At 37.6% G+C, this 24,985-nt stretch overlaps 3 protein-coding genes across 3 annotated transcripts; 1 reads left to right on the top strand and 2 right to left on the bottom strand.

Annotated features, from left to right (window-relative positions):
- Positions 1-1,630: 1,630 nt before the first annotated feature.
- On the bottom strand, positions 1,631-4,964 carry LOC116303286 (cytochrome P450 3A8). Its single transcript, XM_031712803.2, has 3 exons — positions 4,357-4,964; positions 3,358-3,601; positions 1,631-3,258 (listed from the first exon to the last, which is right to left on the bottom strand). The coding sequence occupies exons 1-3, from the start codon at positions 4,874-4,876 to the stop codon at positions 2,529-2,531; spliced, it is 1,494 nt and encodes a 497-aa protein (XP_031568663.1). The 5' UTR covers positions 4,877-4,964; the 3' UTR covers positions 1,631-2,528.
- A 293-nt stretch (positions 4,965-5,257) lies between these two features.
- Positions 5,258-14,365, top strand: LOC116303277 (solute carrier family 25 member 3). The gene is made up of 7 exons (XM_031712792.2): positions 5,258-5,485; positions 7,655-7,782; positions 8,626-8,805; positions 9,584-9,765; positions 12,820-12,936; positions 13,534-13,589; positions 13,714-14,365. The coding sequence occupies exons 1-7, from the start codon at positions 5,362-5,364 to the stop codon at positions 13,989-13,991; spliced, it is 1,065 nt and encodes a 354-aa protein (XP_031568652.1). The 5' UTR covers positions 5,258-5,361; the 3' UTR covers positions 13,992-14,365.
- Positions 14,366-20,058: 5,693 nt separating this feature from the next.
- LOC116303271 (uncharacterized) lies at positions 20,059-22,082 on the bottom strand. The gene is made up of 2 exons (XM_031712785.2): positions 21,679-22,082; positions 20,059-21,454 (listed from the first exon to the last, which is right to left on the bottom strand). The coding sequence occupies exons 1-2, from the start codon at positions 21,737-21,739 to the stop codon at positions 20,472-20,474; spliced, it is 1,044 nt and encodes a 347-aa protein (XP_031568645.1). The 5' UTR covers positions 21,740-22,082; the 3' UTR covers positions 20,059-20,471.
- Positions 22,083-24,985: the final 2,903 nt, after the last annotated feature.

The raw sequence follows: 24,985 nt of genomic DNA, 5'->3' as shown, positions 1-24,985 counted from the left end.
GAATTTGTTACTGAGGTCTCTCCCTTTTTTCGAAGGTTTTTCTCACGGTTCTCTGGTTTTCTCTGAATCTTTGAATTAGCCGTGCCGTAACTTAGATCAGCGCAGAATTTGTTTCAGGCTTCGATTTTTGAGTTAGCCGTACCGTGACTTAGATTAGTCCAGAGTTATTTCAGGATTCGAGAAAATTTGCAGGTCGTTCCAGTCAACATTGTGCGACCTCATCCCTAACAAAGTTTTCTTACACTAGATTGTATACATACACTGATCCTTTGGGATCCCTGTGTAGGTGTTTGTTGATGATCATTGGTTTGCAGTCCTTCGCCAACAGCTTTTTTTCTGCTACTTGTCAGGCTGTCTAGTCGACATTTAATAAGCCCTAGTCTGTGCTTCAGGGTATTATTATCGATTTCTAACTGACGTTTTTCGGTTTCTAGGCGCTAAAAAATCAAATCATAAAGCTTCGTCAAACATTGCGCCAATCACTAGGATAGCAGACCTTATCACAACTTTTAAAAACTTTCCCATGCGGAGCTTTCTCAAGTAGCCGCCATGTTTGCTGGAACATTAATCTCACACCCAGTATAGCTTCTCGCATTTATGCGCTTATATATGAAGATGGGCTTACACGAGCACAAACTAAGACTTAACTTATTTCTCAAGGAAATTATTAAACATGGCTGTCGCGTCCACGATGAAGGTCCAAAGGATGCGCTGATTGAATATTATGGAGCCATAGAAAAATATTTATTGGGTGGGCAGTGTAAGCGAATAAGTGACGCTTTTAGGGAAGGATGGGCTTTAGCCTTATTCTTCCTCGAAAGTTTTTATTCAGCGTATCCAGGCTCTTTTTGTTTCCCTTGAAACAAAAGACAAACCTGGCTACGAGGTTGATAGTACACAAGTGTACCGCGTTAAATCAGTCGCGTTGCATATTCGCGCAGTATGGCAAGACTCACCTTTATAAACCTGTCTTTTATGTGAAGCTTCTTCTTAAGATAGTCATCTTTATTTTCCTCCATTTTCTAACTTGCTGGGATTTATTGAAAAAGTTCGTTATATGATTATAGTTCGACACCAATAAAGTTGTTTGGACTACAGATATTAGACATTATTCAAAGCAATCGAATATTAAATTGCATAGTACACTGAGAGTAAAAAAAATCATCAAACCGGAATCCTAAATGAAAACTCACGAAGATCGTAGATTCGATTTGCGCTTGATGACTTAATACTGAAGCTGTCTCATTCAATCTCAGTGGTAGCTAGTATCCGTTTGCGCTTAGCGTGTCTGGTGTAGGGGTATAATAAAATTATTCGCATCTACTTCTACTGCAGGAATTTTATCAAACATCTTCATTTAACAAAAACAATCTGTAGTTTTCTTAGAATTGCATTTCGAATACAGTCGATTCTGAGCGCGCGCAATTCCTAGTTTTTTGGTTTTTTTTATCTCGAAGAGAAACGAAGAAAAGCAAGACCAGAGTGTGTTAAAGAATCAAACATTTGGAAAAGAACTCACCTAGCCACTTTTTCCTGCTTATAGTCTTTTATCAATCATCATTTTTCAACCGATATCTTTTCCTAATATAAATGATTCTTTTACAAGAGCTACGTAGGCTTATGACGTAACTAATAGTTCAATTTTTATTTAATAAATGAGAATCAATTACCACAAAATTAACTTTTAAAATGATTCAAAACCTCTTTTGGCCCTGCGCACATGTGGACAGTACAGCTTACCAAGACAAAACCCATTATTTAAACTGCTATTTTTTCCATTTACAACTCTGCTCAATCTTAAGTCCTTCAGTAAAGTTTATTTGCCATCCAGCAGAGCCTTGCATTAGACACGTCCACCTCTCGGGGCTGAATTTACCTTTGCTGAGCGATATATCTGATAAGCACATGACTATTTGATCTTGGAGCGGACCTCGGTGAGGTTCATAGGTTGTCCCCTGAACCCGCTGGCAGGATTTCCTCGAAAATGCTAAACCATGCATAGCTCCTTCAAGGATTAAAATTTTGACATTTATTCCTGGGGACAAGGGCGCCAGGACAGACGAATTGAGTTTTAGATGTGTGTGTGATTTTCAGTTATTCTAATTTCCAACCAACGGTCTTTCTGGTTTGAATCAGCCGTACGATATAGGAGAGTAATGGCTAACAAAGCGACGTCGGCGCTGCTTGGCACGGATAGTGCAGCTGATTCAAACCACTGAGAAAGACCGTTGGTGGACGTGGTAAATATATTCATATCGTACGGCTGATTCAAACCAGAAAGACCGTTGGTTGGAACGGACGTTTATTTTTAAAGATAAGTGAACACTATTTAGTATCCATTTAGAAACAAACATACATCAATTCAGTCAGAATAACTGAAACAATCACACATACATCTAAAACCCACTCAAAGGCCAGGATTCGCCCCTGAAGTCATGCGCATGCCTCCATTTGATGCTTGCTGGCCATGGAATAAAGAAGTTTTCTGTCACTGATACAAAATCTTCCTTGAGTTTAACCATTACAATTCATTTTTCTGCCTCGATTTTGAGATAAATCGGTGATTCAGGTCTGAGCTGGTTAAAAGATTTCAAAACCAAAGGTTTGGTATCGAATGACTTTCTAAACCTCAAGCCAGCTTCCAAGACACGAACCAATATGACCTTCATGACCATCATGGCATATCGGCTACCAATGCACTGGCGAGGACCTGCTCCGAATGGAAGATAAGTAAAGGGGTGTCTCTTCGCTTCTTCCTCTGGGCTGAATCTCTGCGGATCAAACTTGAATGGGTCTGGCCATACATCAGGGTCATGATGGAGAGCATAGGTTAGAATATGTACACGGATGCCTTTGGGAAATTTCAGGCCATTGATGACGCATTCCTCCGAGCATTGACGCATATGACGATGACCCGGAGGACAAAGGCGCAAAACCTCCTTAAGAACCCAGTCCAAATAGTCAATAGAATAAGCAAATTCGTAGCTTCTCTCCCAAGTTTTTTCTCTTGCAGATTTTATTTCCTGGATTAGCTTTTCCTGGACATCTTGGTTGGTGGCCAAGTAATAGCTTGTGCAAATTAGGGTCGTTGTTGTTGTGTCGTTGCCTGCTGCCAGAAAACTTAGTGAACTTGCTTTCATTTCGTCATTATTCAAGCGGCTTTCTCCGTCTATCACTGTTTTATTTGCATCGATCATTAATTGGACTACGTCGTATCGACCAGTTGGCCCATATTCTTGCCGACGCCGGATGATAGCGCTGTTGAGATTGAGATAACATTAGACGAATGTTGAGAGCACGTCTCTGCACAGCCCGCATTATTCTTGGGAAGGTTACTCAGATACTTAGTTAACTAACCTTGCAAGATCCATGAAATACCCAGCATTACCAATAATATCCACGTATTTTGCCAGAAAGTTGGCCCATGGGCATATTGAGACAAGAGCAATGAGGAATGGACGATTGAACAAGGACTTTGAGCGATTCAATAGTGTTCTGTCATCACTTGTTTGTAAGTCGCTTGTATCGACACCAAACGAACTAGACAGAATGATGTCAAGGATGCATAGACTTATCAAGTCAGACATCTCTACACTTTCACCTGCAAAGAAAGCTTTTAGCTGAGTTAAGGCAGGTTTTCACATGCGAATGCGTCGGAATCGGAAAACGAGTCGCAGTCGGAATCAGAGTCGAAGTCGATCGGAAGCAGTTCGTTCATACATGAAATTGCAAGTAAAAACTGCTTGTCATAAGCGTAATTAATCACAAGCCAAGGAGAAGGAAACCTTCCGATCCTTTCCTGATCCCAGATTCTGACGCCGCCCTTCTGACTCTGATTACGCCTGCGCCTGATGCGCGTTATTTCTGTGGGATCCCTGTGGTGGATATCACTTCACTCAAAAAAAAAAATTTTCGCATTTTCTCCGTACATTTGTTTTTTGTTGTTCAAGAGTAACAAAGTCGAAAATTTGCGCAAGTTATGTAATTTTCGGCTAATATCGGCATATGCTAAACGTGAGTGCAAAACGCGTGACGCAATTAAGGTCAACCTCTCTCCATAGCTACTTATATAAGTGCATCTCTACGGACGTGATACTACATACGCAATCAACAGCACTCCACTGAACTGAACTGAACTGAACTCTACCATTATATTTTCAAACTAATAAAATCACTATAACTCTACTTTATTGCTCTGGTACTCACTCGCTATCCGTAAGCCACACTGGTTATAGTGTCAGTAGTTTCGTGATATAAAATGATCGTACCCTCACTGAGAGCATTGTAAACAGGTCAAAGGGAGAAGAGCACTGCAACAACCGTGCTAACCCAGTAAAATTTCGAGTAATTTCTTACCTGTGTCAGCCAATCGATGCAGTTTACTGATCATTCTATCAGCAGCTTCTTCGACGAGCTCCACTGTACTTTTCAGTTTGGCACTACTGAAGGCTGGAGCCAAAACTTTGCGAACTCGCTTCCACTTCGAATATTTTGATAAAAACAGCTCCGAGTCCAGCGGAGGAGGTAGCTCAATTGGTATACCTCTGTTAGGAAACTTGTGGAATTCCTTGACCATGATTTGCTTGATCATATCTGGTTCCGTGATGCAAATCGTTTGGCTCCCTGCCGACGAATACTTAAATAGTTTCCCGTACTTTTTAGACAATTCATACTGTATTCTGTGATTTCCTTTCAACTTTTTCAGTGCGAATGCCTGTAGGATAAGGCTCAGAGGGAATGGATAGTATCGTGGGCCCGGTAGAGGGATAGGCACAGCTGCTGTAAAGTAGAAATATATTGGTATTAGGAAAAGCAAGATGATTCCAAGTGTAATCCATAATGGAGCAGAAAATATGGTTCCTGTTACGGAAGCCATTGCTGTGCGAGTTTAAGGAATGTTAACAAAAAGCACTGTAGCGTAAAAGTCTATTTGCGTGACTTGCCCCTAAAAAAGGCAAAGGGCTTCAAAGAAATCTTAATAAAACATTTTGATATTTGGGCTTCCTGTGGCATAGGAAAACTATTAAGTTAAATTTCCATTTTTTTGTAATAGTTTCTACATCTTCTATGTCTCCGATCTTAAAAGTAAAATATCAACGCTGTGACTTGCCCTTGAATCTTTGAAGTCATATGAATAAAAATACCTCGAGTACCCTTTGTACTTCGAACATGCAGTATTCGTCGGCCAGCGGTCATTTTTTAAAGAGCCTGCGTAGTATGTCATTTAGTACTGTGACGTCAGAGTACCCATGATTCGTTTCGAGCTTTCTTTCTCTTGTTCACCGAACACGAAGACCCGAAAAGATCAAAGTTTCTTCCAAATTCTTACCGGATTTGACCAGAAAAACACCACGATCGAACATGTTCTCGAGGTTCCTAGACACAGCAAAGAACAGTCCCTTTGGTAGCCCTGAGACAATTGAAAACCTTTCTACAGATGTGGCACCGATGAGGAATTCTCGAAGACTCATGGCTTCAGCCGCCGGTGAGTAGACTTTGCAACGTGCAACGCGTTGATTGTCGTGTAGTCTTTTTAGAATTTTGACTCATACTAAATTTTGACTCAAGCTAAAGTTAGTTTTAAAGCCAAGTTCATCACATGAGTATTTCCTAACTTTGATTACTTTATAACCAATTATTATATCCCTCTAACTTGACCAGTCTTTAACTAAGTCACACTAATTATTTGTTAAACTGTAAACTCAAGTTTAATACTCAAATGCTTTCAAGTTTTGTGGTTATCACGTTGTATTTTAGTCAAAGATTCTTATTGACATCAGATTTATGCGAAAATGCATAGATTATTTCAATAGTTAACGTCAGAATCAGAGTTCAAGGTAGCTTGTTACCGGCAACTTTACGATCACGTGGGAGATTGACGTAATATGCTACTCTGTTAATATTGCACAATAAGTACCCTTGTCCCTTGTAAATTATATATATTTGATATCCGCCATCCAGAAAAGCAAGATAATCATTTTAACTTTACAAGCTGAGGAAATAATATTCAAATGGCAAAAATGAAATTAAGTATAAACCAGAAAAATCATACATTTCAATAGCATTGTAAGTGGGAGACACTAGACACAAAAGGCTCCAAAAGCATCTACTATTGTTGACAGTTCTATTGTATACGCTTTGAATTCCTTGGTCTTCTTGTGTCTGAAGGCTAAAATGTTTGATTTGTTGCTGTTTTCAATATTGTACGAACTTGGTAGCTGTGGGTTGACCTTTGGAATCTGATTTGTTACTGCTGCCAATCAAAAATATAAAAGGTACCAACTGATTATTTTGATTGATGGAAGCAGAAAACTAAATTCTAGAGTCTAGCTCGCCTGCATGTCACCCAACCTAATAGGCCCTTTGCAGCTAAGCAATCACGTGCTGATTAATTCACTGAGAGCAAATGAATGAACATTTTGATTCCCATGGGTGAAATTTACTGGACTGCAAACAAACTTTCTACAACCTGTTTCGAGAGATCGTAATAAAACTGCATTTCGTAGCACACTGGATACATGTGTTTTCATTCAGTTCTTTACAAGTAGCTAAAAAGAATCACCAATTTAAAATGAAAACAAAAATTTTGCATTCCAGTACAGACACGTGACCGTTAACTGCAAAGGGCCTATTGTGGCTACTTCTGTCTGTGACCCAGTGATAGTTTTCTTATTCTGTGAGCTGGATTTCAGTATGCGTTCTGATTGGCCCTTTTTTACAACATTGCTGATTGGCCATACAAACCTTGTGAGATGCCAATCAAAAATCAGACTGTTTTTTATATGATTTCACATGTATCAGCATTTCTTGCAGACTTTAAAACTTGAGTTAATATTTTTGTGCTGACAAGTGTTTGTATAAAAGCTCAAAGACATGCTCATGCAGAGTGAAAATGTTGTTTAAAAGCAACATTAAAGGGCTGATTGTATCTCAATTGCATTGAGTTCAATAGTTATCTCGTTAAGGTCTTTCGTTAGTAGTTAATATTAAGTACATGCTGGTCAGTCCTTTGTATACTCACTTATATCAAGCAGTTGTATCAATGAAGTGAACTTTTGCTGTATATTGTATCTATAAATCCTAATAGAATATTTGTTTTTATACAACATTAAACACTACCCCAAGATGAAAGCAAGATTTTTTAGTGTCAAATGAACAAAAAATATCATTTCTCCTGTGTCACATATGAGCTGAAATATTGATTTAATAATGATGAAATGGTCTTTCTATGGTTGGGGACCATTTTGATGCAACTGCCTTACTCAAGGGGATTGGTTGAGATAACTACTCAGTATAATAGTGTTTTCTCGGTTGATGTCACAATTTTGCATCATACGATTGAAATGCCCACAAGCCAAACCAAACACGCATGCTAACATGCTGCAGCAATGTTTTGTAATTTTGCTGTTCCAATTCATGGAAGAACTGTGTTTTTTTTAATGATATTAATCTTCTTTTCCATGTAATTGAAACCTTTGTTTGCAATGTTTATCTGCATATCAATCCCTCAAGGCTTTGCTATATCTATTTATAGTAACGATGAAAAATGCTATTGGCTTATTGCAACTCCTTATGGACAATTTTTTTCTGGAAACTTACCAATATCATAAAGGAATCATTCTATTCTAAAAGTGTATCATCTTTCTTTTTCTAGCTGAGGAGACAAGCTGTGAGTTTGGCAGCATGAAATACTATGCATTATGTGGATTTGGTGGTATCTTGAGCTGTGGTATCACACATACGGCTGTTGTACCTCTTGATTTGGTCAAGTGCAGAATACAGGTAAATTTATACTTGTTGGAAAATACTTTATTTATCAAAGTAGGACTTCATTCATATATGAAATCAGCTAATTGTTGAGTGATATTTGGTTTGATTAGCAAAACGTCATAGCAAAACACCAGGGATTAAAATAACAGCTGGTCAGTCGCTGGTCATGATAACTGTTCAAATTAGTTTAAGCTGGGTCAAACCTCGCCAAAGATTTGACTGGACAAATTCCAATTCTGTTGCCATTATTTTAAGCCCTGAAATGCCGTAAGTTATCAAGACCATGGCTGTTTAATGTACCTCAGCCCATTGGTTTTGGCAGATAGCAAAGCCTTGGTTTTGACAATTTACGATAGCATACAAAAACCTCATCCATTTGCCCTATTTCAATATGACGTCACATCAAAACAATCTATTGTTTAAACACAAAGGATCATGGTCATCGGAGGGGGTTAAATCAATGCAAATTCACCGAAAATTGTTCTAAAACCTGTATCAATCCAGGAAGAGAAGTAGAATAGCCAGCAAATGCTCAGAATATTTTTAGTTCACATTAACACATTATATCTGAAAACCAGGCCATTTTAGATTAAACTGTTTCACTAGGAGCAAATTGTGTTGAATTTTCTATTGGATTTGGTGATTCTATCCCCCACATAAACAAGCAGTGACATCATAGTGAAATAGGGCAATTATTATTTACATGCTAAATAAGCCTGAGTATCTCGTTTGAAAACAGTTTTTTGTTTATCAAAAGCTGTGGACTGCAAAACCCAATTCCTTCCTCCCCTCTCTCCAAATTCAAAATATAAATCATACACATATATTTACAAATATCATTAATTTGTTATCCAGGTTGACCCTGCCAAGTATCGCAACATTGTTCATGGATTCAAAGTTACATACGGTGAAGGAGGTGCGAGAGGTCTTGCTAAAGGTTGGGCACCAACATTTATTGGTTACTCAATGCAAGGCCTCTGCAAGTTTGGCTTTTATGAAGTATTTAAGATCCTTTATGGAAATCTTATGGGAGAGGTATGCCTTGGTTGGTTTATATTTTATTAGTTTTATTGCATTAATGAATTACTTTAACAATATGGTGGTCATCTTGCCAGGGGGCAAAACAAAACAAAGATGACAGGAAAAAAAGAGTTTTGTATGTTTGTCTTTCTTTTATGGGTAAAGATTATCAATGTGCTGTCTTAATTCATCTTTTGACGTACTGTATTCTCTTGTGGTGAGCTGTTAATATCAAATGCTGTTTTTACTGTAATAAAGCTGTATTTGCCCCTAGTTGCCTCATAATGCCTTGCAATCCAAGATGGCTGTCACATTATTGAAGAAGCCATTGAATGCATTTCATCTCTAGATATTTTTCCTCCGGTAACATTTGAAAATTCATGGCTTGTGGGGGCTGTCACCCAGATGGCTAAATAATACCCAATCAACAGATATTATTATATATTTTACTCACCATCTCCCTTCTGATTGGCCACGAAAACCTCTTAGGCTGTCTATTTGTTGATCAGCCTGTTGTGGCCTCAGTCATCAACAACACAAAAAATTTCAAGAGTGGAGCAGAGCTTGATTAAGTAAACGTGGTAGCATTGATTTAAGACATCTAGGTCTTGGCTTCCACCAATCAAATTTTCAATGTTCGGAGTTCAGAGCCAAAAGCTCAGATATTCAGAATTATAACTAATTACATAGCTTATATAGTTATGAAAATGTACAGAAAACTGCATTCTTATTTCTTAATTTCTCCCTATTCCTTTTCAATCTTCCATTGATTATAGATCTGGTTTATTTGCAGGAAAAATCATATCTTTACCGAACATCCCTGTACCTGGCGGCATCTGCCAGTGCTGAATTCTTTGCAGACATTGCTCTTGCTCCCATGGAGGCTGTAAAGGTAAAGATCCAGACCACCCCTGGATGGGCTAACACCCTTAGAGAAGGTGTGCCTAAGTTATGGGCTGATGAAGGAGTAAGAGGGTAAGTTTTTAAATAGTGGTGAGTTTAACCCTTTCACCAAAGTAACCCGCTTTTCCGGGATTGTAATTTTGTTTCCCGTACGAACTATCCCGGTTTTCCGGGAATTCGATCGTTTGATGTTTGGGAGCTGGAAACTACCGGTTAATTGACTCTAGAGGGGCCTAAATCATATTGACGAAATCTATAATGCTGAAACCCCAAAGGCACGTGCTTTCCGCCATATTGTGTCATATGATATTTTTGATGAAGAAGCTATGAAAGGTTCGGATGAAGCGTGCGTTTACGGGCGCCATTTTTTAAAAACCAAACGTTGTTATGAGTGATTCAGAGGACTCAGAAAGTTCAGAGAGTGATTCTGACGAGGATTTAGAGGATATCTTTGGAGAATCGAGTGATGAAGAAGATTTTGGAGGCTTTGTTTATGAAATACCGGACAATATTGATTGGAGAAATGATCGTGATGGAGAAGTCTTTCGATCGTTTTATGAAGACAAGCCGCACACTGTTTTTAACAGAAGAAACTGTGGACCAACAATCAACCAAATGCCTGGTGAAGGACAACCCATTGATCTTTTCAAGCTGTTTATTTCTGATGAATTCTTGCTAAAGGTGGTTGGCTGGACAAACCGTTGGTTTACGGTTAAAACAGGAAAAGACCCAGATAAGCCATTGACTGATATTAGGGAACTCAAAGCATTTCTTGCGCTGTTGCTTACTATGAACAGAGACGTTAACCTTCCTAATTATGAAAACTACTTTAGACAAGATGAGAGAAAGTGGCTTTTTTTAGTACCTGGATTTCAGCATGTTTTTACATTAAAAAGATTTCAGTTTTTAAATCGTTATGTGTTTTTTTCGGATCCAGATAGTTTGGATGGAGATAGAGTAGATGAAGTTGCTAGACAAGATAAACTTGCTAAGATCAGGCCTCTCGTTGAAGAAATGCAGTTGACTTTCAAAAGAAATTTCAATTGCGGGAAAAAAATCTGCATTGATGAATGTATGATACCTTACAAAGGAAAACTTTCTTTTAAGCAACGGATTTTATCAAAGCCCGTCCGCTGGGGTATCAAACTTTATGAACTGTGTGACTCAGAAACAGCATATCTGTCCAGGTTTGAGGTCTATCTTGGCAAAGCTAGAGAGGAACAGGAAGTTTCAGATATAGGAAAGTCAGGAGCTGTTGTAGCACGTCTAACTAGTGACTTACACGGGAAAGGACACTATTTATACATTGACAATTTTTACAACAGTCTTGCCTTGTGCCTTTATTTGCAGCCACGTAGTATTTATGTTTGTGGTACTGTTCGCTCCAACAGAAAAGGGTTTCCACCAGCTTTGAAAAATCTCAAAGCATCGACGATGGGACCACGAGGCAGCTTTGAACATAGGAGTTATCATGGCATTGTTGCCCTTAGCTGGAAAGACAACAAATTAGTCCATTTCTTGTCCTCCATTCATTCTCCAGATCAAGTAACTACACTTCAGCGAAACCAAAGACGACGGGGTGGTGGATATGATTTGGTTGATGTACAAGCGCATTCCATGATAGAGGACTATAATTCTAACATGGGTGGAGTAGATAGTAATGATCAACTCACAATTGTTATGAAGAATAGGAGGCAAATGCGCTGGTACATGCGACTAGTTATGAAATTCCTTGAGGCTGTGGCTTTTAACTCCTACGTCATTGAAGGGTTTTTTGTAGATCATACCCCCCCTGGAAAGAGAAAGAGATCCTTTGCAACCTTTAGAGAGGAGTTAATACTGCAGCTGGTTGGGAATTGGAGGATGCAAAGGTTGAGACCTGGAAGGAAAAGGCAGGCAAACCCCTTCAGACTTGACAATGTTGGAGACCATCTTCCTGTCAAGGGTATTGGCTGTGACCACACCTGTCAAGTCTGCACTGAGAGAAGGCGCCGGTACATGGCTTCTCACCCAGATGTCCCAAAGAGAGAGGTTCCTCATAAATTAACCAAGACAACATTCATGTGTGACTGCTGTAAAGTGTATTTGTGCATCAGCAGGGAACTCAACTGTTTCAGAGTATGGCATACCAAGGTAGAATATTGGAAAGAGTAATCCATCCTTCCTGTCAATTCATTCCGGATAATGGCTACTCTTTCCAAATTGTAGGTTGTAGGCACCGAACTTTCATATGTAATGCTGACAGAAATATCTGATTAACCATAGTTCTTGGACTGACATTTTTTATATCAAAAAATGCCTTGTCATATAATTTGAAAACTTCTACAGCAAACCTACGTTCTAGCCAACCCATCGCAATGCATACTAAGAACACGTTTGTAAATATTTACACATTTTTAAACCTTTATCTTCATGAAAGCCCATTATTTATATAAACTATTTATAAAATACTTAGAAGAAGTGTTTTTTAATTGATTTCTTTAAAAGAAGTGATTTTTAACTTGACATATTTGGCATTTTTTATGTCCCTGTGATTTTTTCAATAAAATGTAACATTGACAGCCTCAATCTCATGTCAGAGATGCTCATTTGCCGAACCAACACCATGAATAGAAAGTACACTTCCAAACCTTTCATTTGAATATGGGGTTCCTATTAATGAAAATAACTCCTTCATGCTTAAATATCAGTTTGAATAAAAGGGGTTAAATTTTGCTGGTTTTCTGTTGTGTGGAGTATTTTTTGAGCTGGGATCCCTTTGGTGAAAGGGTTAATGATGTAATCTGTGTTCTGATTGGGCTAAACAAAAAATAAATGTGTTTTCTGTTTCATGAGTAAAATATTTGGGGTTGGTAGGTCAGATTTTTTTTTACTGATACAACAGTGGAAATGAGCTTACTGGGAACCCTGTGGTGCATTTGGGAATGAAAATCGGCAAGAAAATTAGAGTCGGTCACGCAACAGAAAACACACTTATTTTTTTGTTGGCCTTGGCTGGATCACTGTGGAAAAGAAATTGATAGCAAATGAGAATACATCCAATATAATTGATGATGGTTGATTTGATTGAGAAAAGAAGCCCAATCCTAATGTTTGTAAATAATGAATGTCATCTTTTCTTTTCAGATTTTACAAAGGTCTTCCTCCACTATGGATGCGACAGATCCCATACACCATGATGAAGTTTGCTTGTTTTGAAAGAACAGTAGAGTTCTTGTACAAATATATCGTACCTAAACCAAGGTTAGTTTTCTTTATTCTTTTAAGGGTTTCATGAAATAATGATAAGTGGAGTACTGTTATGTCGAACCCCGATTTCTCAAGAAGGCCTAACTTGAGCCGGATAATGTGAAATAAACACCTGTGTTACATTACAATATTTCAATCTGAATTAGGGCTTGAAATAATGGCCGTTTATCGGACAATTTCCACCCAGAATTGAAACTTGTCTGATCAAATCTTTGCCTTGCTGGTCATTTTGGCCAGTAATGATGAGCCAAAAATGAGGTGTGACTAAGCTAAAACTAATAATTGTCCATTGATTAACAAGCCATTATTTTAAGCCCTGTCAATTAAAAAAAAGTAAAATAAATAAATAAGTTATTATTAAAGATATACAATACTGAACCTGTGTAACTCCACACAGCACACCACAGCAAGCAAGTGTTTTTTATAAATATAAGATTCCAATAGCTTTTTTTTTGGATTAAAATAACAAACTTTGATAGTGTGTTAAAATGCTGCGTGGTCTAATGTGGTCCTAACACATTAAAGAGGTATAACGATCATAAATGCGTATAGTAACAGTTGATGAAAATATGTCTGTTTTCAATTTTTTAGGAGTGATTGTTCCAAACCCGAACAGCTTGTCGTCACATTTGCTGCTGGTTATATTGGTAAGAAAAAGTCTTCAACAATCATTTTCCACTGGAACTAACCTGAGTATTAAGGTTCAAAATTCTCCACCCTTCCCCTAGTAAGGTCGTGATCAGCCCTTTAATTGTTTTTCTCGTCTTTCAGCTGGTGTATTTTGTGCCATTGTCTCCCATCCTGCTGACACAGTGGTATCCAAGCTAAACAACCAGCCAGGAAGCTCCCCAATGCAGGCTGCCAGAGAGCTTGGAATGGCTGGTTTGTGGAAGGGTCTTGGCCCCCGTATCGTCATGATTGGCACCCTGACTGCCCTACAGTGGTTCATCTACGACTCGGTGAAGGTCTTCTTCCGTCTGCCACGCCCACCACCACCAGAAGAACCTGAAAGCTTGAAGAGGAAGCGCCTTCAGCAGCAGGCTGCCTAAAGGAGCTTAATTTTACCCTTGATCCCCTTCACCTCTGTTCTATTTTTACCGACCTTTTGTGTTTTTTACCAGCTTCTTTTCTTAACTCAAATAACTTGGATTCTCTTTATTATTATTGTTATTATACTGCTATAGACCATTTTGTCCGGTTCAATGGTCATGAAATACCGTAATAATCGATTGACTAGCACACAATACAGCACAAATGGGGGTTTCCAGTAAATGCTATAACTAAACTTCGTTTGATATAAATAGAAAATACCTGGATTGAATGAATGTTATGGAATGAGGTGAATGACTGACCATATATGGTCAAAGTGTGGATATTCTCATTGGATTTGACATGCGCAATTAAATAAAAAATAACAAATAAAGTATTTATGTCATTTCTAAAATTATGTTTTTTTTCTTACGTATTTTGATAAGTTTTTAAAGTTAATTGTTGTAGAAGAGAGAGAATACAGCCAAGTGAGAATTGGTTACCAGAGGTTTCGTACCCATATTTCTTCAGGCTCGTTTTCTGCGAGAAACGAGGGACAAATTCCGAACGAGATAAACCAAAAGTTGGATAACTTCATAAGGAAATTGCCTTTAGTTTTTGTCTGACCACTTTTATTCCGAAGTCGGCAAATACATAGTCCTACCTTGGTTGGATCGATTAGAGTTTCTTACGTGTTGGTCCGGTGACTACGATAAAAGTTGAATCGGTATACCGATAGAGGCTTTGCACAATCACGTGATGACAGAAGGCACAACAATAGTCTTTTTTCCCCTGGGAAAATGAATTCTTTCTCATGTAAATCGGATAGAATCGTTCTTGCCTCCTGTCATGGCTGCCATCACGTGATGGTGCAAAGCCTCTATAGTAACGATGTGTAAACGCAGGACCTAGAACTGGGTGGTTTAAAATTCCAAGGATCTGCAGTATTAAAACGAAAGAAAGAACAATTCAATTACCGAAAAACTGGTTGAGCGATAGTGAAGTTACTACAATTTGCAGGTAGAAAAGGGAAAAACAATTATGAATGAGTCGGCTTTTGAGGAGGAAGAACGTGCACCAAGGGCGGATCCAGGGAGGGGCAGAGTGGGGCTGAAGCCCCCCCCCCCCCTCTCCAGTCTTAATTAACCCCTTAGTCCCACATTTCTCACCTAATCTTTTATGTTTTCGAGTCCTAGTCCCCCTTCCTATCTGGTGTCTTGCAAAATTTGGTCAAGCCCCTCCCTATATTTTTGGCTGGATCCGCCCATGGTGCACCCAATGCACCTCCGTACGACCCTGAGAAGAACATTCTCAAAATCGGTTCTCCTAAAAATATCTTATTTTCATGAACGTTAGAGTGATTTTCATAAACCAATGAAATACATTTTAGCGTATTTAGTGTTATGACGCAGTCCAACTCCTTTGTTTCCTATTGTTTGAATCTGGCTATTAAGATCTAATAAGTAACTATTATTTTGTGGATCTAGACACTTAAGAATTCTTTAGTTTAAGCAAACTGATAATGGCATTTTTACGAAATATCTTGGTTGGAGGAACTGCAGTTTTTGTAGCAGGGATTGCATCGTGGCTACGCCCTGTACAACTGTCTCACCTAGAATACGGAGGTATAACTACGTAATACTGTCTTCTGTTGTGTTCTCATCTCATCTCATCTCTTTTCCTTTCGTCTCTTTTTCTTCTTCTCTTGGAATTATGTTATGAGTTCTCTTCTCTCCTTTTCTTTAGTCTAGTTCTTCCACTGATTGCTTTGTCTTCTTTCCCAAAGCCCCGAGAAGACCAATGATGAGGACTAAAAGACCGCGAAAGCCAAGTCCACATACTGTGTATTTGAAAATATATGGATTCTTGTAAATAATTCCAGAAAAAGAATATCCGATGGAAAGGATAAGACCAACCTGGAAAGTAGCCGAATACGACAAGAAAACGGCATGCGCAGTTCCCTGATCAAGAAAATCATGTCCAGTAAAGCTGTGAACCCACCAGTTTACGAAAATGCATGTTTGGTCGAAGCCATGGCTAATAAAGCTGTCTCTGCACAAGTTTTTGAAGTTTGAACATTTTGGACACTCGATGTGGAAGCAAAGAGCAAGTAATAAGCTATGATGTTATTTATTAATATTAGTCATAAAGCGTTTGTGAAATCAAGCCATTCATAATTTCGTCAATGAGTTTGACTGTATTTTTTGCACTGGAAATGTTATTTTAAAGTCGTGTTTTAAATTCTAGAAAAAAAAATACATAAGCCTTATAATCTTCTGTGAATTTGAGGTACACAAGAAGAATATTTGTTTCACATGGCTTAACTATAAACTCCTACATCATGTGTAAAACCTAACTAAACCCTCTCTGTAAATATGTATTTGACTGCCATCCTCAACGCGATAAATTCATCCAATTTTAAAAACAAACAAAGATAAATTTTGGATTGCGATAGGTGAAAGAAAATAGCAACCTTATCGAGAAAAGAGGAAGTATAGATGAATGGATGGATGGAGGGATGGTGGATCGATCCACCCTATTACTTCAATTCCTCTGATGCAGCTTGAAGGAGATTGTGATTCAAAAAATGATTAGGTATATTCGCCTCTCAAATAAAGGCATAGGTAGCCAGAGGAGCCATCCCTGTTAAAAGCGTTTACGTACAGGAATGGCTCCGGCAACCAAGCACGTTTTAATACATCTTTTAAGTTACTCACTACAGTCAGTAAAACCATTCCTAGTGCATGTCTAGTACGAACAGGAATGATGAGTACTGTATGCAATATTTTTTTCCATTTCCGTGATGCTCGTAAAACCATTAATTTTTTTATCTGTTAATTTATTTTAATTTAATTTATTCCGCTTATTTTACCATTTCTCTTGCCATTTCTTTCATCTTTATCAAACAAGAAATCAAAAAGCGTTCAAAAATTAAATCCATCACTTGTGGCCATGCTAGATACATGCTAAAACAGAAACAGAGCAGAAAGATAGCAGGAAACGGTTGAGGGTACACAGAATCTGTGAATTTATATTACTTATTATTTTCCCTTTTATTTTCATCTTTATCACATGCATAAGAAATCAAAAGAAATGTCTGAAAAACCATCACTTGGGCCATGTCAGATCGAAGGACCTGGGATTTAGAGAATGCGCCTTTTTGTGATCGATACGACTGGTCTTCAAGGTCTTGTGCCCGTTGTTGTGCTGCATGCGCATGCGCCATTGGCATGCGCAAACTACTATGAAATGTACCCCTATATCCGAGTTTCGATCCAAAGAACACCGCATTATGCCGACCCAAGCCACTTAGCCACATACCTGATGGTTTTCAACTATCATTCAGCTTTAATATTGACATTGTATTCAATGTTGGAGGTTGGTGTGGCATTCAAAGGCCCTTTAAAGTAAATTAAAAGGCTAGCTGTGGTTGAGCATGTAAGCTTTATCCATAGGGATCCTGTTAAATCATATTTGCTATAAATTCAGCGAACTTCGATATTTGCACGCTACGAACGATCTTTTGAACCTATATTATTCTTTGCATGTGAATAAAAAATATCATCTTTAAAAAACTTAGCTGCAGAAAATCTTGGAAAATTCCATTGCGCTGATTCAGTGACAGACAGACTCACAGGATATATTTTTCTTTCTTTTTCGCTTTTTTTGTCATAACCCAACAATTAGTTTTCCTAGCGCTACAAAATGAGTCCGTGAATTTTTTTAAAGACATTTATCGGCCAGTAAAACATTTCTTTCTCGTTCTATTAAAGGAACGTAACTGAAAAGTCCATATTTTCGTTTTCTTCATTTAAATCACAATCGCAAAGTACTTAGGTAATTTTGGGGCTAATTTGTTAGTTTTATTGCTGTCGTTATTGTTTGGCATAAATCTTTATAATTAAGAAAACTTAACGTTACACAAAAAAATAAAAACTGATAGTCAACATCAGTTATTGTGCTAGACTTCTGCCGAATTGGACTCGCAATTACTAAATGACCCTGCTATTTAAGCTAGGTTGCGATAGATGGACAATACAACTGTCTGAGAAAACGGTCAATCGAAAAAGTGGAAGTATATTAGACTTGCTGCCAAACTTAAACAAGAACTGAATACCCGTGAATTATGGTCAAAGGAATCGTCGATACATCTGTCTAGTTTGTAACGGTGTGTTATTTAGTTATACAATGAAGGGTTTACAGAATGGCTTTGGTCAAATTTCGAATGGTCTATTATCTTAATAAGCAATACACTTCGGCTTTCCCTCAAATGCTCATTAGCTCTCAGTATAAGACCACAATGTTTTTCAATCGTGTTTGGATTTCAAAATCTTTGACTCCCCCACTCTTCACTGACAATAAAGTCTATACTTTACTATGATTGCATGCAGCAGGTCCTGATATTATGATAACCAAAAGCCTCTGGTGAGATTTATTGGTAGAAGTTAGCGGTCACCCGTACTAATTTTCTGTCAATTGATGTGTTTACCTCTGACTGAAACGTCGCGTGGACCATTGTCAACACTAATCCATGTTTTAAAAAAGCCGTTTTATTCTTACTTAAAGAAAAACCTGAATGAACTATACATTTATACAAGGAGATAGAGGTCTAATAGAGAACGGTTTATAAAAGAAAAAAGCAATCCCACCTGTTTAGAATCAGTTGTGATACGTCCAACATTATTTGGAAACTATGTCATGTTGTTAGATACACAGCAAACGAACGTTTGGAACTAACGGCAAACACTAACTTAGGCCGTTTTTTTTTTTTTTTTTTTTTTTTTTTTGCGGCTCAGAAAACGTTTTTTTTTTCACAGCTTGAAAAAAAACAGCCATAAATGTCCTGTACCAAAGGTGGCAATTAAATGTTTTCAAACCGATTAAATGTTGTCGAAAACTGCTTATAAATTATTGAGTCTTACTTAGAAAACTTCTAATTGCATTAAACTTTAAACTGTTCTAACCGTTGGAACTCAAATCCTTATTAGTAAAGAACTTAAATGATGAAACTTAATCAATTTGCGGCCGCAAAACAAATCCAAATATGCCGGACACATTTTGTACTTCAGCCGCATTAGTCTTTTCAAAAGATCGCGTTTTTTTTCCTTTCTTTCTTTTTGTGTGTTTATCAGTGTGTATAAAAGTGTGGCTCGCTAGCGTTCGTTGACGTAAACTTCTTTGTTTTGCGTTATTATTGAAGCCTCTTCAAACTTTAAACCGTTTATAATGAGAGGGACACGTGCCAACGCATAATACGTTTTTGAATACTGCCAATGTGTAGTTCTACTCATCTTTTACAATTTTAAGACTCCAATACTTAGCAATAATCTGATGGATTTTGTCCCACTTTACTTCATTCTTTCAACGATTCAAGTAATTTTGAAAAAAATGTACAAAATAAAGCCACCAGTTTCTTAATCCATCCTCAATAGTTTATCCAGAATTTTTTTCATCAAGTTTTGTTTACAGTTTCTTTAGAATGTTGAACTCTAAATGACCTATATTTTCTCGGCGTACACTTCATTTGTGCGAAACGAATTCTATTGACAGTCGCGGTAAAATGTTTATCAAAGCGAAGCTAAAACGCACAGACGATTTAGTTTGGGGCACAGTTTCATTTGTAAAAGCTACAAATACAGTTATATTGAGTCTTTGGCAGCTTGTTCAAGGTTATTGTCTCCTTTAAGAAGGAAGCTTCGATTACAAATCAAAGTCTGTCAGATAGCTTTAGAAAATTTAGGCTAATTACTTCGGGGTAAAGAGTTTAAACGCTGTGCGTGGAGTTAAATAGTTTTTCATTCAAAATCCGCCATTAAAAAGTAGCTTTGCACTTCCTGTTTGGAAGTATAGAAATTTTGAATACTTTTAGAAACTATTTTCAGTTTAAATGGAATGAAAAGCGTTCTTATTGTCGTACGAAAATAAAGAAAGGTGTGTTGTCGGTCAAATCAATTGTTTATGTTTATTTTCTGTAAACCAAAAGGAATCGCTTAATTTCTATAAAATCTCAGACATGCTAAATCCCATCTGAGAAAAATCAATTCGCACTTATTATCAAATAAAAGACAACAGCATCTACGACATAACTTACATTCAATTGAGTTTATTAACTTCATATTTCTTCTATACATACATCGAGGCAAATTCGCTTGAAGCGCTCGTGAAAAATAAGTTAGCTTGTCGCTAAATCTCAACGAGTTTTTACTTAATGCCTTGGTCATTGTTTTCCTTACAAAATCTTTAAGAGTGGTCATTGTGTTAGCACGTGCCATATCTAGCCGTTATATACCTCGATATTTACATTCGCCGAAATGATTATAGTATAAGTGAATCTATATTATTTATATAAAGGCAATACAAATTTTCTGTTAAAATGTACAAGTTTGTTATGGGTATCTGTAATATTCAATGCAGTAAACGAGGTTTTAAATTACAAATATGTCTTATAGTTCGTTGGGGTAATTTACCACTTTCGATACAATTAATATTTTTTGTTGTTCTTATTCTGTAACCTGCGTCTTGCTTTCGTGCAGTTTCCGTACGTGTTTCTTGAGATCAAAGTTCCTACAGAAACCCTTTCCGCACTCCTTGCAGGTAAAGGGCTTTTTATCATTATGAGTATGCATATGAAATGTCAAATTGTACACTTGATGGAAAGCCTTTCCACAAACGTGACACTTAAAAGGTTTCTCTCCGGTATGCGTTAATCTGTGATTTTTGTAGTTCCCCTTTTGATGGAACCCTTTTCCACAAATGTCACAAACGAAGGGCTTGTAGCCGGCATGAATTCGAATATGGGTGTTCAAAGTTGATGACCGATTAAAAGCCTTGTCACAGATGTTACACTTATGAGGTTTTTCCTTGGTGTGGATGATCTTGTGCCGGCATAGTGTACTCGCTTGTCGGAAGCCTTTTCCACAAATCTTGCATTTGAATGGTCTGGCACCGGTATGCACGGGCATATGACGTGTCAGGTTATAGTGCGCATTGAAGACTTTCCCGCACACTTCACAAGTAAAAGTTTTTGGTACACCATTTCGTCTTTTTCGTCCAACAGCAACCGCGTTTGAGCCAAGTGTTGGTAAATTTTCTTCCTGTCTTTCAGCCTTGGAATCCAGAAACGTGCTCCCAGGAACGAAGATGCTTGCTCTAGGAAAGCCATCGTCGCTTTTCGTTGGAGAAGGCACCAGCGAGCCGTCGAAATCTGGAGAGATAGGTCTGTGGCTGTCAAAAATGGAAGAGCTTCGACTGAAGGGTGAGATTTCAGGACTGTAGTCGTGGCAGTTGGGACTTAACTGGAATGGATTAAAAGTGTACGGATTGAAGAAATGAGACTTTGGTAGGAACTGTCCTTTTCCAGTTAAGCACGCCGGGTCTAGCGTGTGGAGATCCAACTTGATTGGCTTGAATACTTGTGCTGGTTCGATTTCCACTCGAATTGGTTCCCACATCAGTGAAGATTCGCTTGGGATTACAGATCCTCCTAGAAAAAAATTCAAGTAACAAAAAAAAAATTAGAATAGAGTACATTTTTTTGCTTGGCAATAAATATTTAATCGAGTGTGGCATATTTTGAACAAGCCGCTACCAATTTTTTTGATTTCCAAGATCATTGTTTGCTTTTCTGAAATAAGTAGCTTGGAACTAAGAAAATCATTTTTGGCTTGTCATGTTGCTTAAAAACCAATTTTGAACGTCTGAACTTACCGTCTTCCCAGGGCGAGGCACAGCAATTCTTTTTCAACTTAACGAGAAATGATCGAGGCATCTCCGGACTTTAAGTGACCTCAGTGGATGGTTATTTATATTCCAAGGATGTCTCGCACTGTCTCTTTATCTGGACTTCCAAAAGACTCACAGGAATTTGAATTCAACGGTCAAGCCCAACGGTCGAAATTTTTTTACCAGGATTTGATTTAGTTCGTCTTACTGAAGTTAGCAAGAGAAAAACTGATGAAGTACTTATCGGCCAAATGCTGTTTTGTCAGCGAATAGCAAGAGCTTGATGATCTCAAGTCTATCAACTGGCTAATATGTTTGGCGCGTGTCGCTTATAAATGGTTTCGTGTGCTCTTTTTTCTTTTATCCAAATCATGTCAGCTGAGAAGTGGACAATATAAACAAAAACATACGGCGTACGACCCAACCACGAGTGTGCCGAATGATTATCATTGGTAAGCTCATTCTTCGGTCTCCCAAGGCCTTGCGTCTCGTCCAATCAGAGAGGAGATCAAGTGACACCCTTTACAATGTTCTTGAACAATTGCTCTAACCAATCCCCGCCCCTATCTTTAATTAGCACCCAATTGTAAGGAGCAATTTGCACGTCATGGGGCGCACTAGTAACTAAACTTCAGAATTAACTATGGCCAGTTGTTTTGGGAACAGGGTAGACGTATGGAAGGAAACTGGTGTTGAGACTCCAGTTAAGATGATTATCAAAAATAAGATTTGATTAGTTATTTCCTTTTTTTTTTCTTTTCTTTTTTTTTTTTTTTTTTCTTTCTTATTTCATTTTTAATCTAAATTTGTTTTTGAAATTCTAGATTTTTTGAGTATGTACACATGTTTTGTTCAAATTTGAGCACACTTGTAAAGGATTCCTTTTATATTTTCCCTTGTTTTCACTCACATTCCCTTGTATTCTAGTCATTCAATTCAAAAGCTCACACCGCCACCATACACACACACACACCATTCAGTATTGAAAGAAGAAGCTTAATGCATATTTTATAACTTCAACAGGGAATATACAATCTCAGTAAATACGTCTCACACCTTTTCAAACGATGAATCTTTATTGATGAGATGGTCCCACGACTGATTATATTTATTTTATGCTGGTCCAGGAATATCCTTATTTACAATCTAGCCTATCAAGAATAAATTAATACAATTTCAAATACGAAAGTTCCAAATTAATGCACTTTTTTTCTGTTCGTTTCCTAATCTCGATAAGGCATTTAGTTTCTCCCAAAAGAATGTAGTGTCGGAAAACAAGCAGATGTATATAAATGTCATCAAAAAAATGGCTAAAAAATAACTAAATATCCTTTTCTCGCCATGTCACGCCGACAAAAAGTGCCCAATAATGTTTTTCCTCTATAAAAGAGATGTAATTGTTCGTGCTCTTAATGAGATATGGAATACAAATTAATAGGGATTGGATTTTTACAAGACACAGTAGTAAGGGTTAAATAAATGGGTTTAGAATAATAGAGAAGCTATTTGTCACAAAAGGCTTCACATTTCCATTACTGCTGGTATTAGCTTGTTCCAGTTTGCCTTAACCTGATAATTGTTCAATGAACATTGAAACGAAAGCATAAATATTTTATAGCTGGCATGAAAAACCGAATAAATAAATCAGTAATTGTGTATTATATGCGATACAAGGCCTAAGTACAGAGACAAGGCCTTTGCTATACAAACTATGTCTCTATTTTGATACGCTCATAATGGAGCATTGTAAAAATGGTTTTTACTCCAAATTGGTTTTGCTTCGGCCAGGTGGTCGATTCTTTTCCGTTTAAACTGAAGTGATTTGCCCCTGGAACATACTTTTGTATCATTTATTTTGATTTTAATTTAATGAAATAATCCATGCATTCAAATACGAACTAACGGCCAACAACAAAATTTTTCTCCTGTCAGTTTTGCCCCCAAGAACTGAAACTAAGGAAGAGATCGAAGTCGTACACCAATTCACTTAACTATAAAACCACTTGATCAAAAATTAGTTAATATGGTCATCCTCATGCTCAGCCGCTTTCAAAATGAGATTTTGGTTAATCCTGTATATCATAAAAACGTATTTAAAAGAGATCTTTATACCATTGTTATATTGAACAACATACTGGTGTATAATTCCGCGTGCCATATAATAATTACTCCTCGTGGGTGATGGGGTTGCTTGATTGTTATGGTAATTCTCTTGTCCTTCGACAATGGAGCAACACGCGTCTGTCCACAGTGGATAAACTACACTCCACTCCAACTGTGGATGACATTTTGAGAACGAATCGCAAATCAAAAAAGATACAGCCAATGGACTTACGACAATTTTCAGAAATGGTCAAATCAATTGTGTTTTCTAAGTTTGAAAAATCCTGATATTTTCCCCACGTTTTTTTACGTAAATCTTCGAAGCGACTTTAGATAAAATTGCGAAACGAAAAATAAACAGCACATTCCCAGGGGATCAAAAGTCACCATCATGATTACTTTTTAGGATTTTGCGTTTGAACGCACTGATCAACTTTACCTTGTTAGGGATATTTGAGGCTTAACAGCTCCAATTCGATTTTCAAAAGCTCGAATAGCTCTACAATTGTTAAATCATTTTATTTTTACTGTCCGACACCCTTTTATGTAGAGGTTTTATGAAGTACAACTTCTGTTTACTTTTGTGAACAAAAATTCACAATTGTGACAACACGTTTCTGTTTGGGCCACAACGTCTAGCGCTTTGAGTTCTTTTTCATCTTCATTTCCAAACTGCTGTAAAATCCCTCGTTTAATTGGGTTTTGAATGAACTATGGAATAGACAATACAATGCTTTTGTATAGCTGTTCTATATTTTGAATTGATATAAGCTCATTTGTATAGTAGGATACTGAGATTTTTTTTTCAAGGAATGAGTGTTAAAGCGTCGAGGGTTCCGGTTAGTCTGCCACGTGCCGTGCTGACTGCAACCAAAATCGGCTTGCGATCGGTGCTCAAGATACTAGGCGCCATGAGGAAAACTATTCCGATGAATAACAAAAAAAACTGCACACCCGAAAAGAGCTAAAAATACTTTCTTATCACAAGATCTTTGGGATAGAAAACATGTTCTTATTGGTAGAACGCCAAGTATTTATTGCCTATGACTTTGATTTGGACCAATAGCGTTCCTTTCTTTTGGCCATTCTGCATACATTTACAGAGGCGTGCGTTGATCTATCTATATTAATTTAAGTTCATTCGAGAGTTTTTCTTGGATTAAGCAATAGGCATACAGCCTCATTTCAT

Source organism: Actinia tenebrosa, unplaced genomic scaffold (assembly GCF_029948245.1).
Source record: "Actinia tenebrosa isolate PJP-AT-01 unplaced genomic scaffold, QUT_ActTen_1.0 PGA_scaffold3__52_contigs__length_22856419, whole genome shotgun sequence".
NCBI lineage: Eukaryota > Metazoa > Cnidaria > Anthozoa > Actiniaria > Actiniidae > Actinia > Actinia tenebrosa.
The sequence above is the reverse complement of the archived record's forward strand: the minus strand, read 5'-3'. Positions and strand labels throughout refer to the sequence as shown.

What these genes read in the sequence shown, in the direction of transcription:
- LOC116303286 (XM_031712803.2), bottom strand. Translation starts at nt 4,876, where the DNA reads ATGGCTTCCGTAACAGGAACCATATTTTCTGCTCCATTATGGATTACA. An exon ending in GCATCGATTGGCTGACACAG is followed by an intron (nt 3,602 to 4,356) that starts GTAAGAAATTAC and finishes CTTTCTTTGCAG; the next exon opens with GTGAAAGTGTAGAGATGTCT. An exon ending in TATTTCATGGATCTTGCAAG is followed by an intron (nt 3,259 to 3,357) that starts GTTAGTTAACTA and finishes CAATCTCAACAG; the next exon opens with CGCTATCATCCGGCGTCGGC.
- LOC116303271 (XM_031712785.2), bottom strand. Translation starts at nt 21,739, where the DNA reads ATGCCTCGATCATTTCTCGTTAAGTTGAAAAAGAATTGCTGTGCCTCG. An exon ending in TGCCTCGCCCTGGGAAGACG is followed by an intron (nt 21,455 to 21,678) that starts GTAAGTTCAGAC and finishes ATTTTTTTCTAG; the next exon opens with GAGGATCTGTAATCCCAAGC.
- LOC116303277 (XM_031712792.2), top strand. Translation starts at nt 5,362, where the DNA reads ATGTTCTCGAGGTTCCTAGACACAGCAAAGAACAGTCCCTTTGGTAGC. An exon ending in TGGTCAAGTGCAGAATACAG is followed by an intron (nt 7,783 to 8,625) that starts GTAAATTTATAC and finishes TTTGTTATCCAG; the next exon opens with GTTGACCCTGCCAAGTATCG. An exon ending in ATGGAAATCTTATGGGAGAG is followed by an intron (nt 8,806 to 9,583) that starts GTATGCCTTGGT and finishes GTTTATTTGCAG; the next exon opens with GAAAAATCATATCTTTACCG.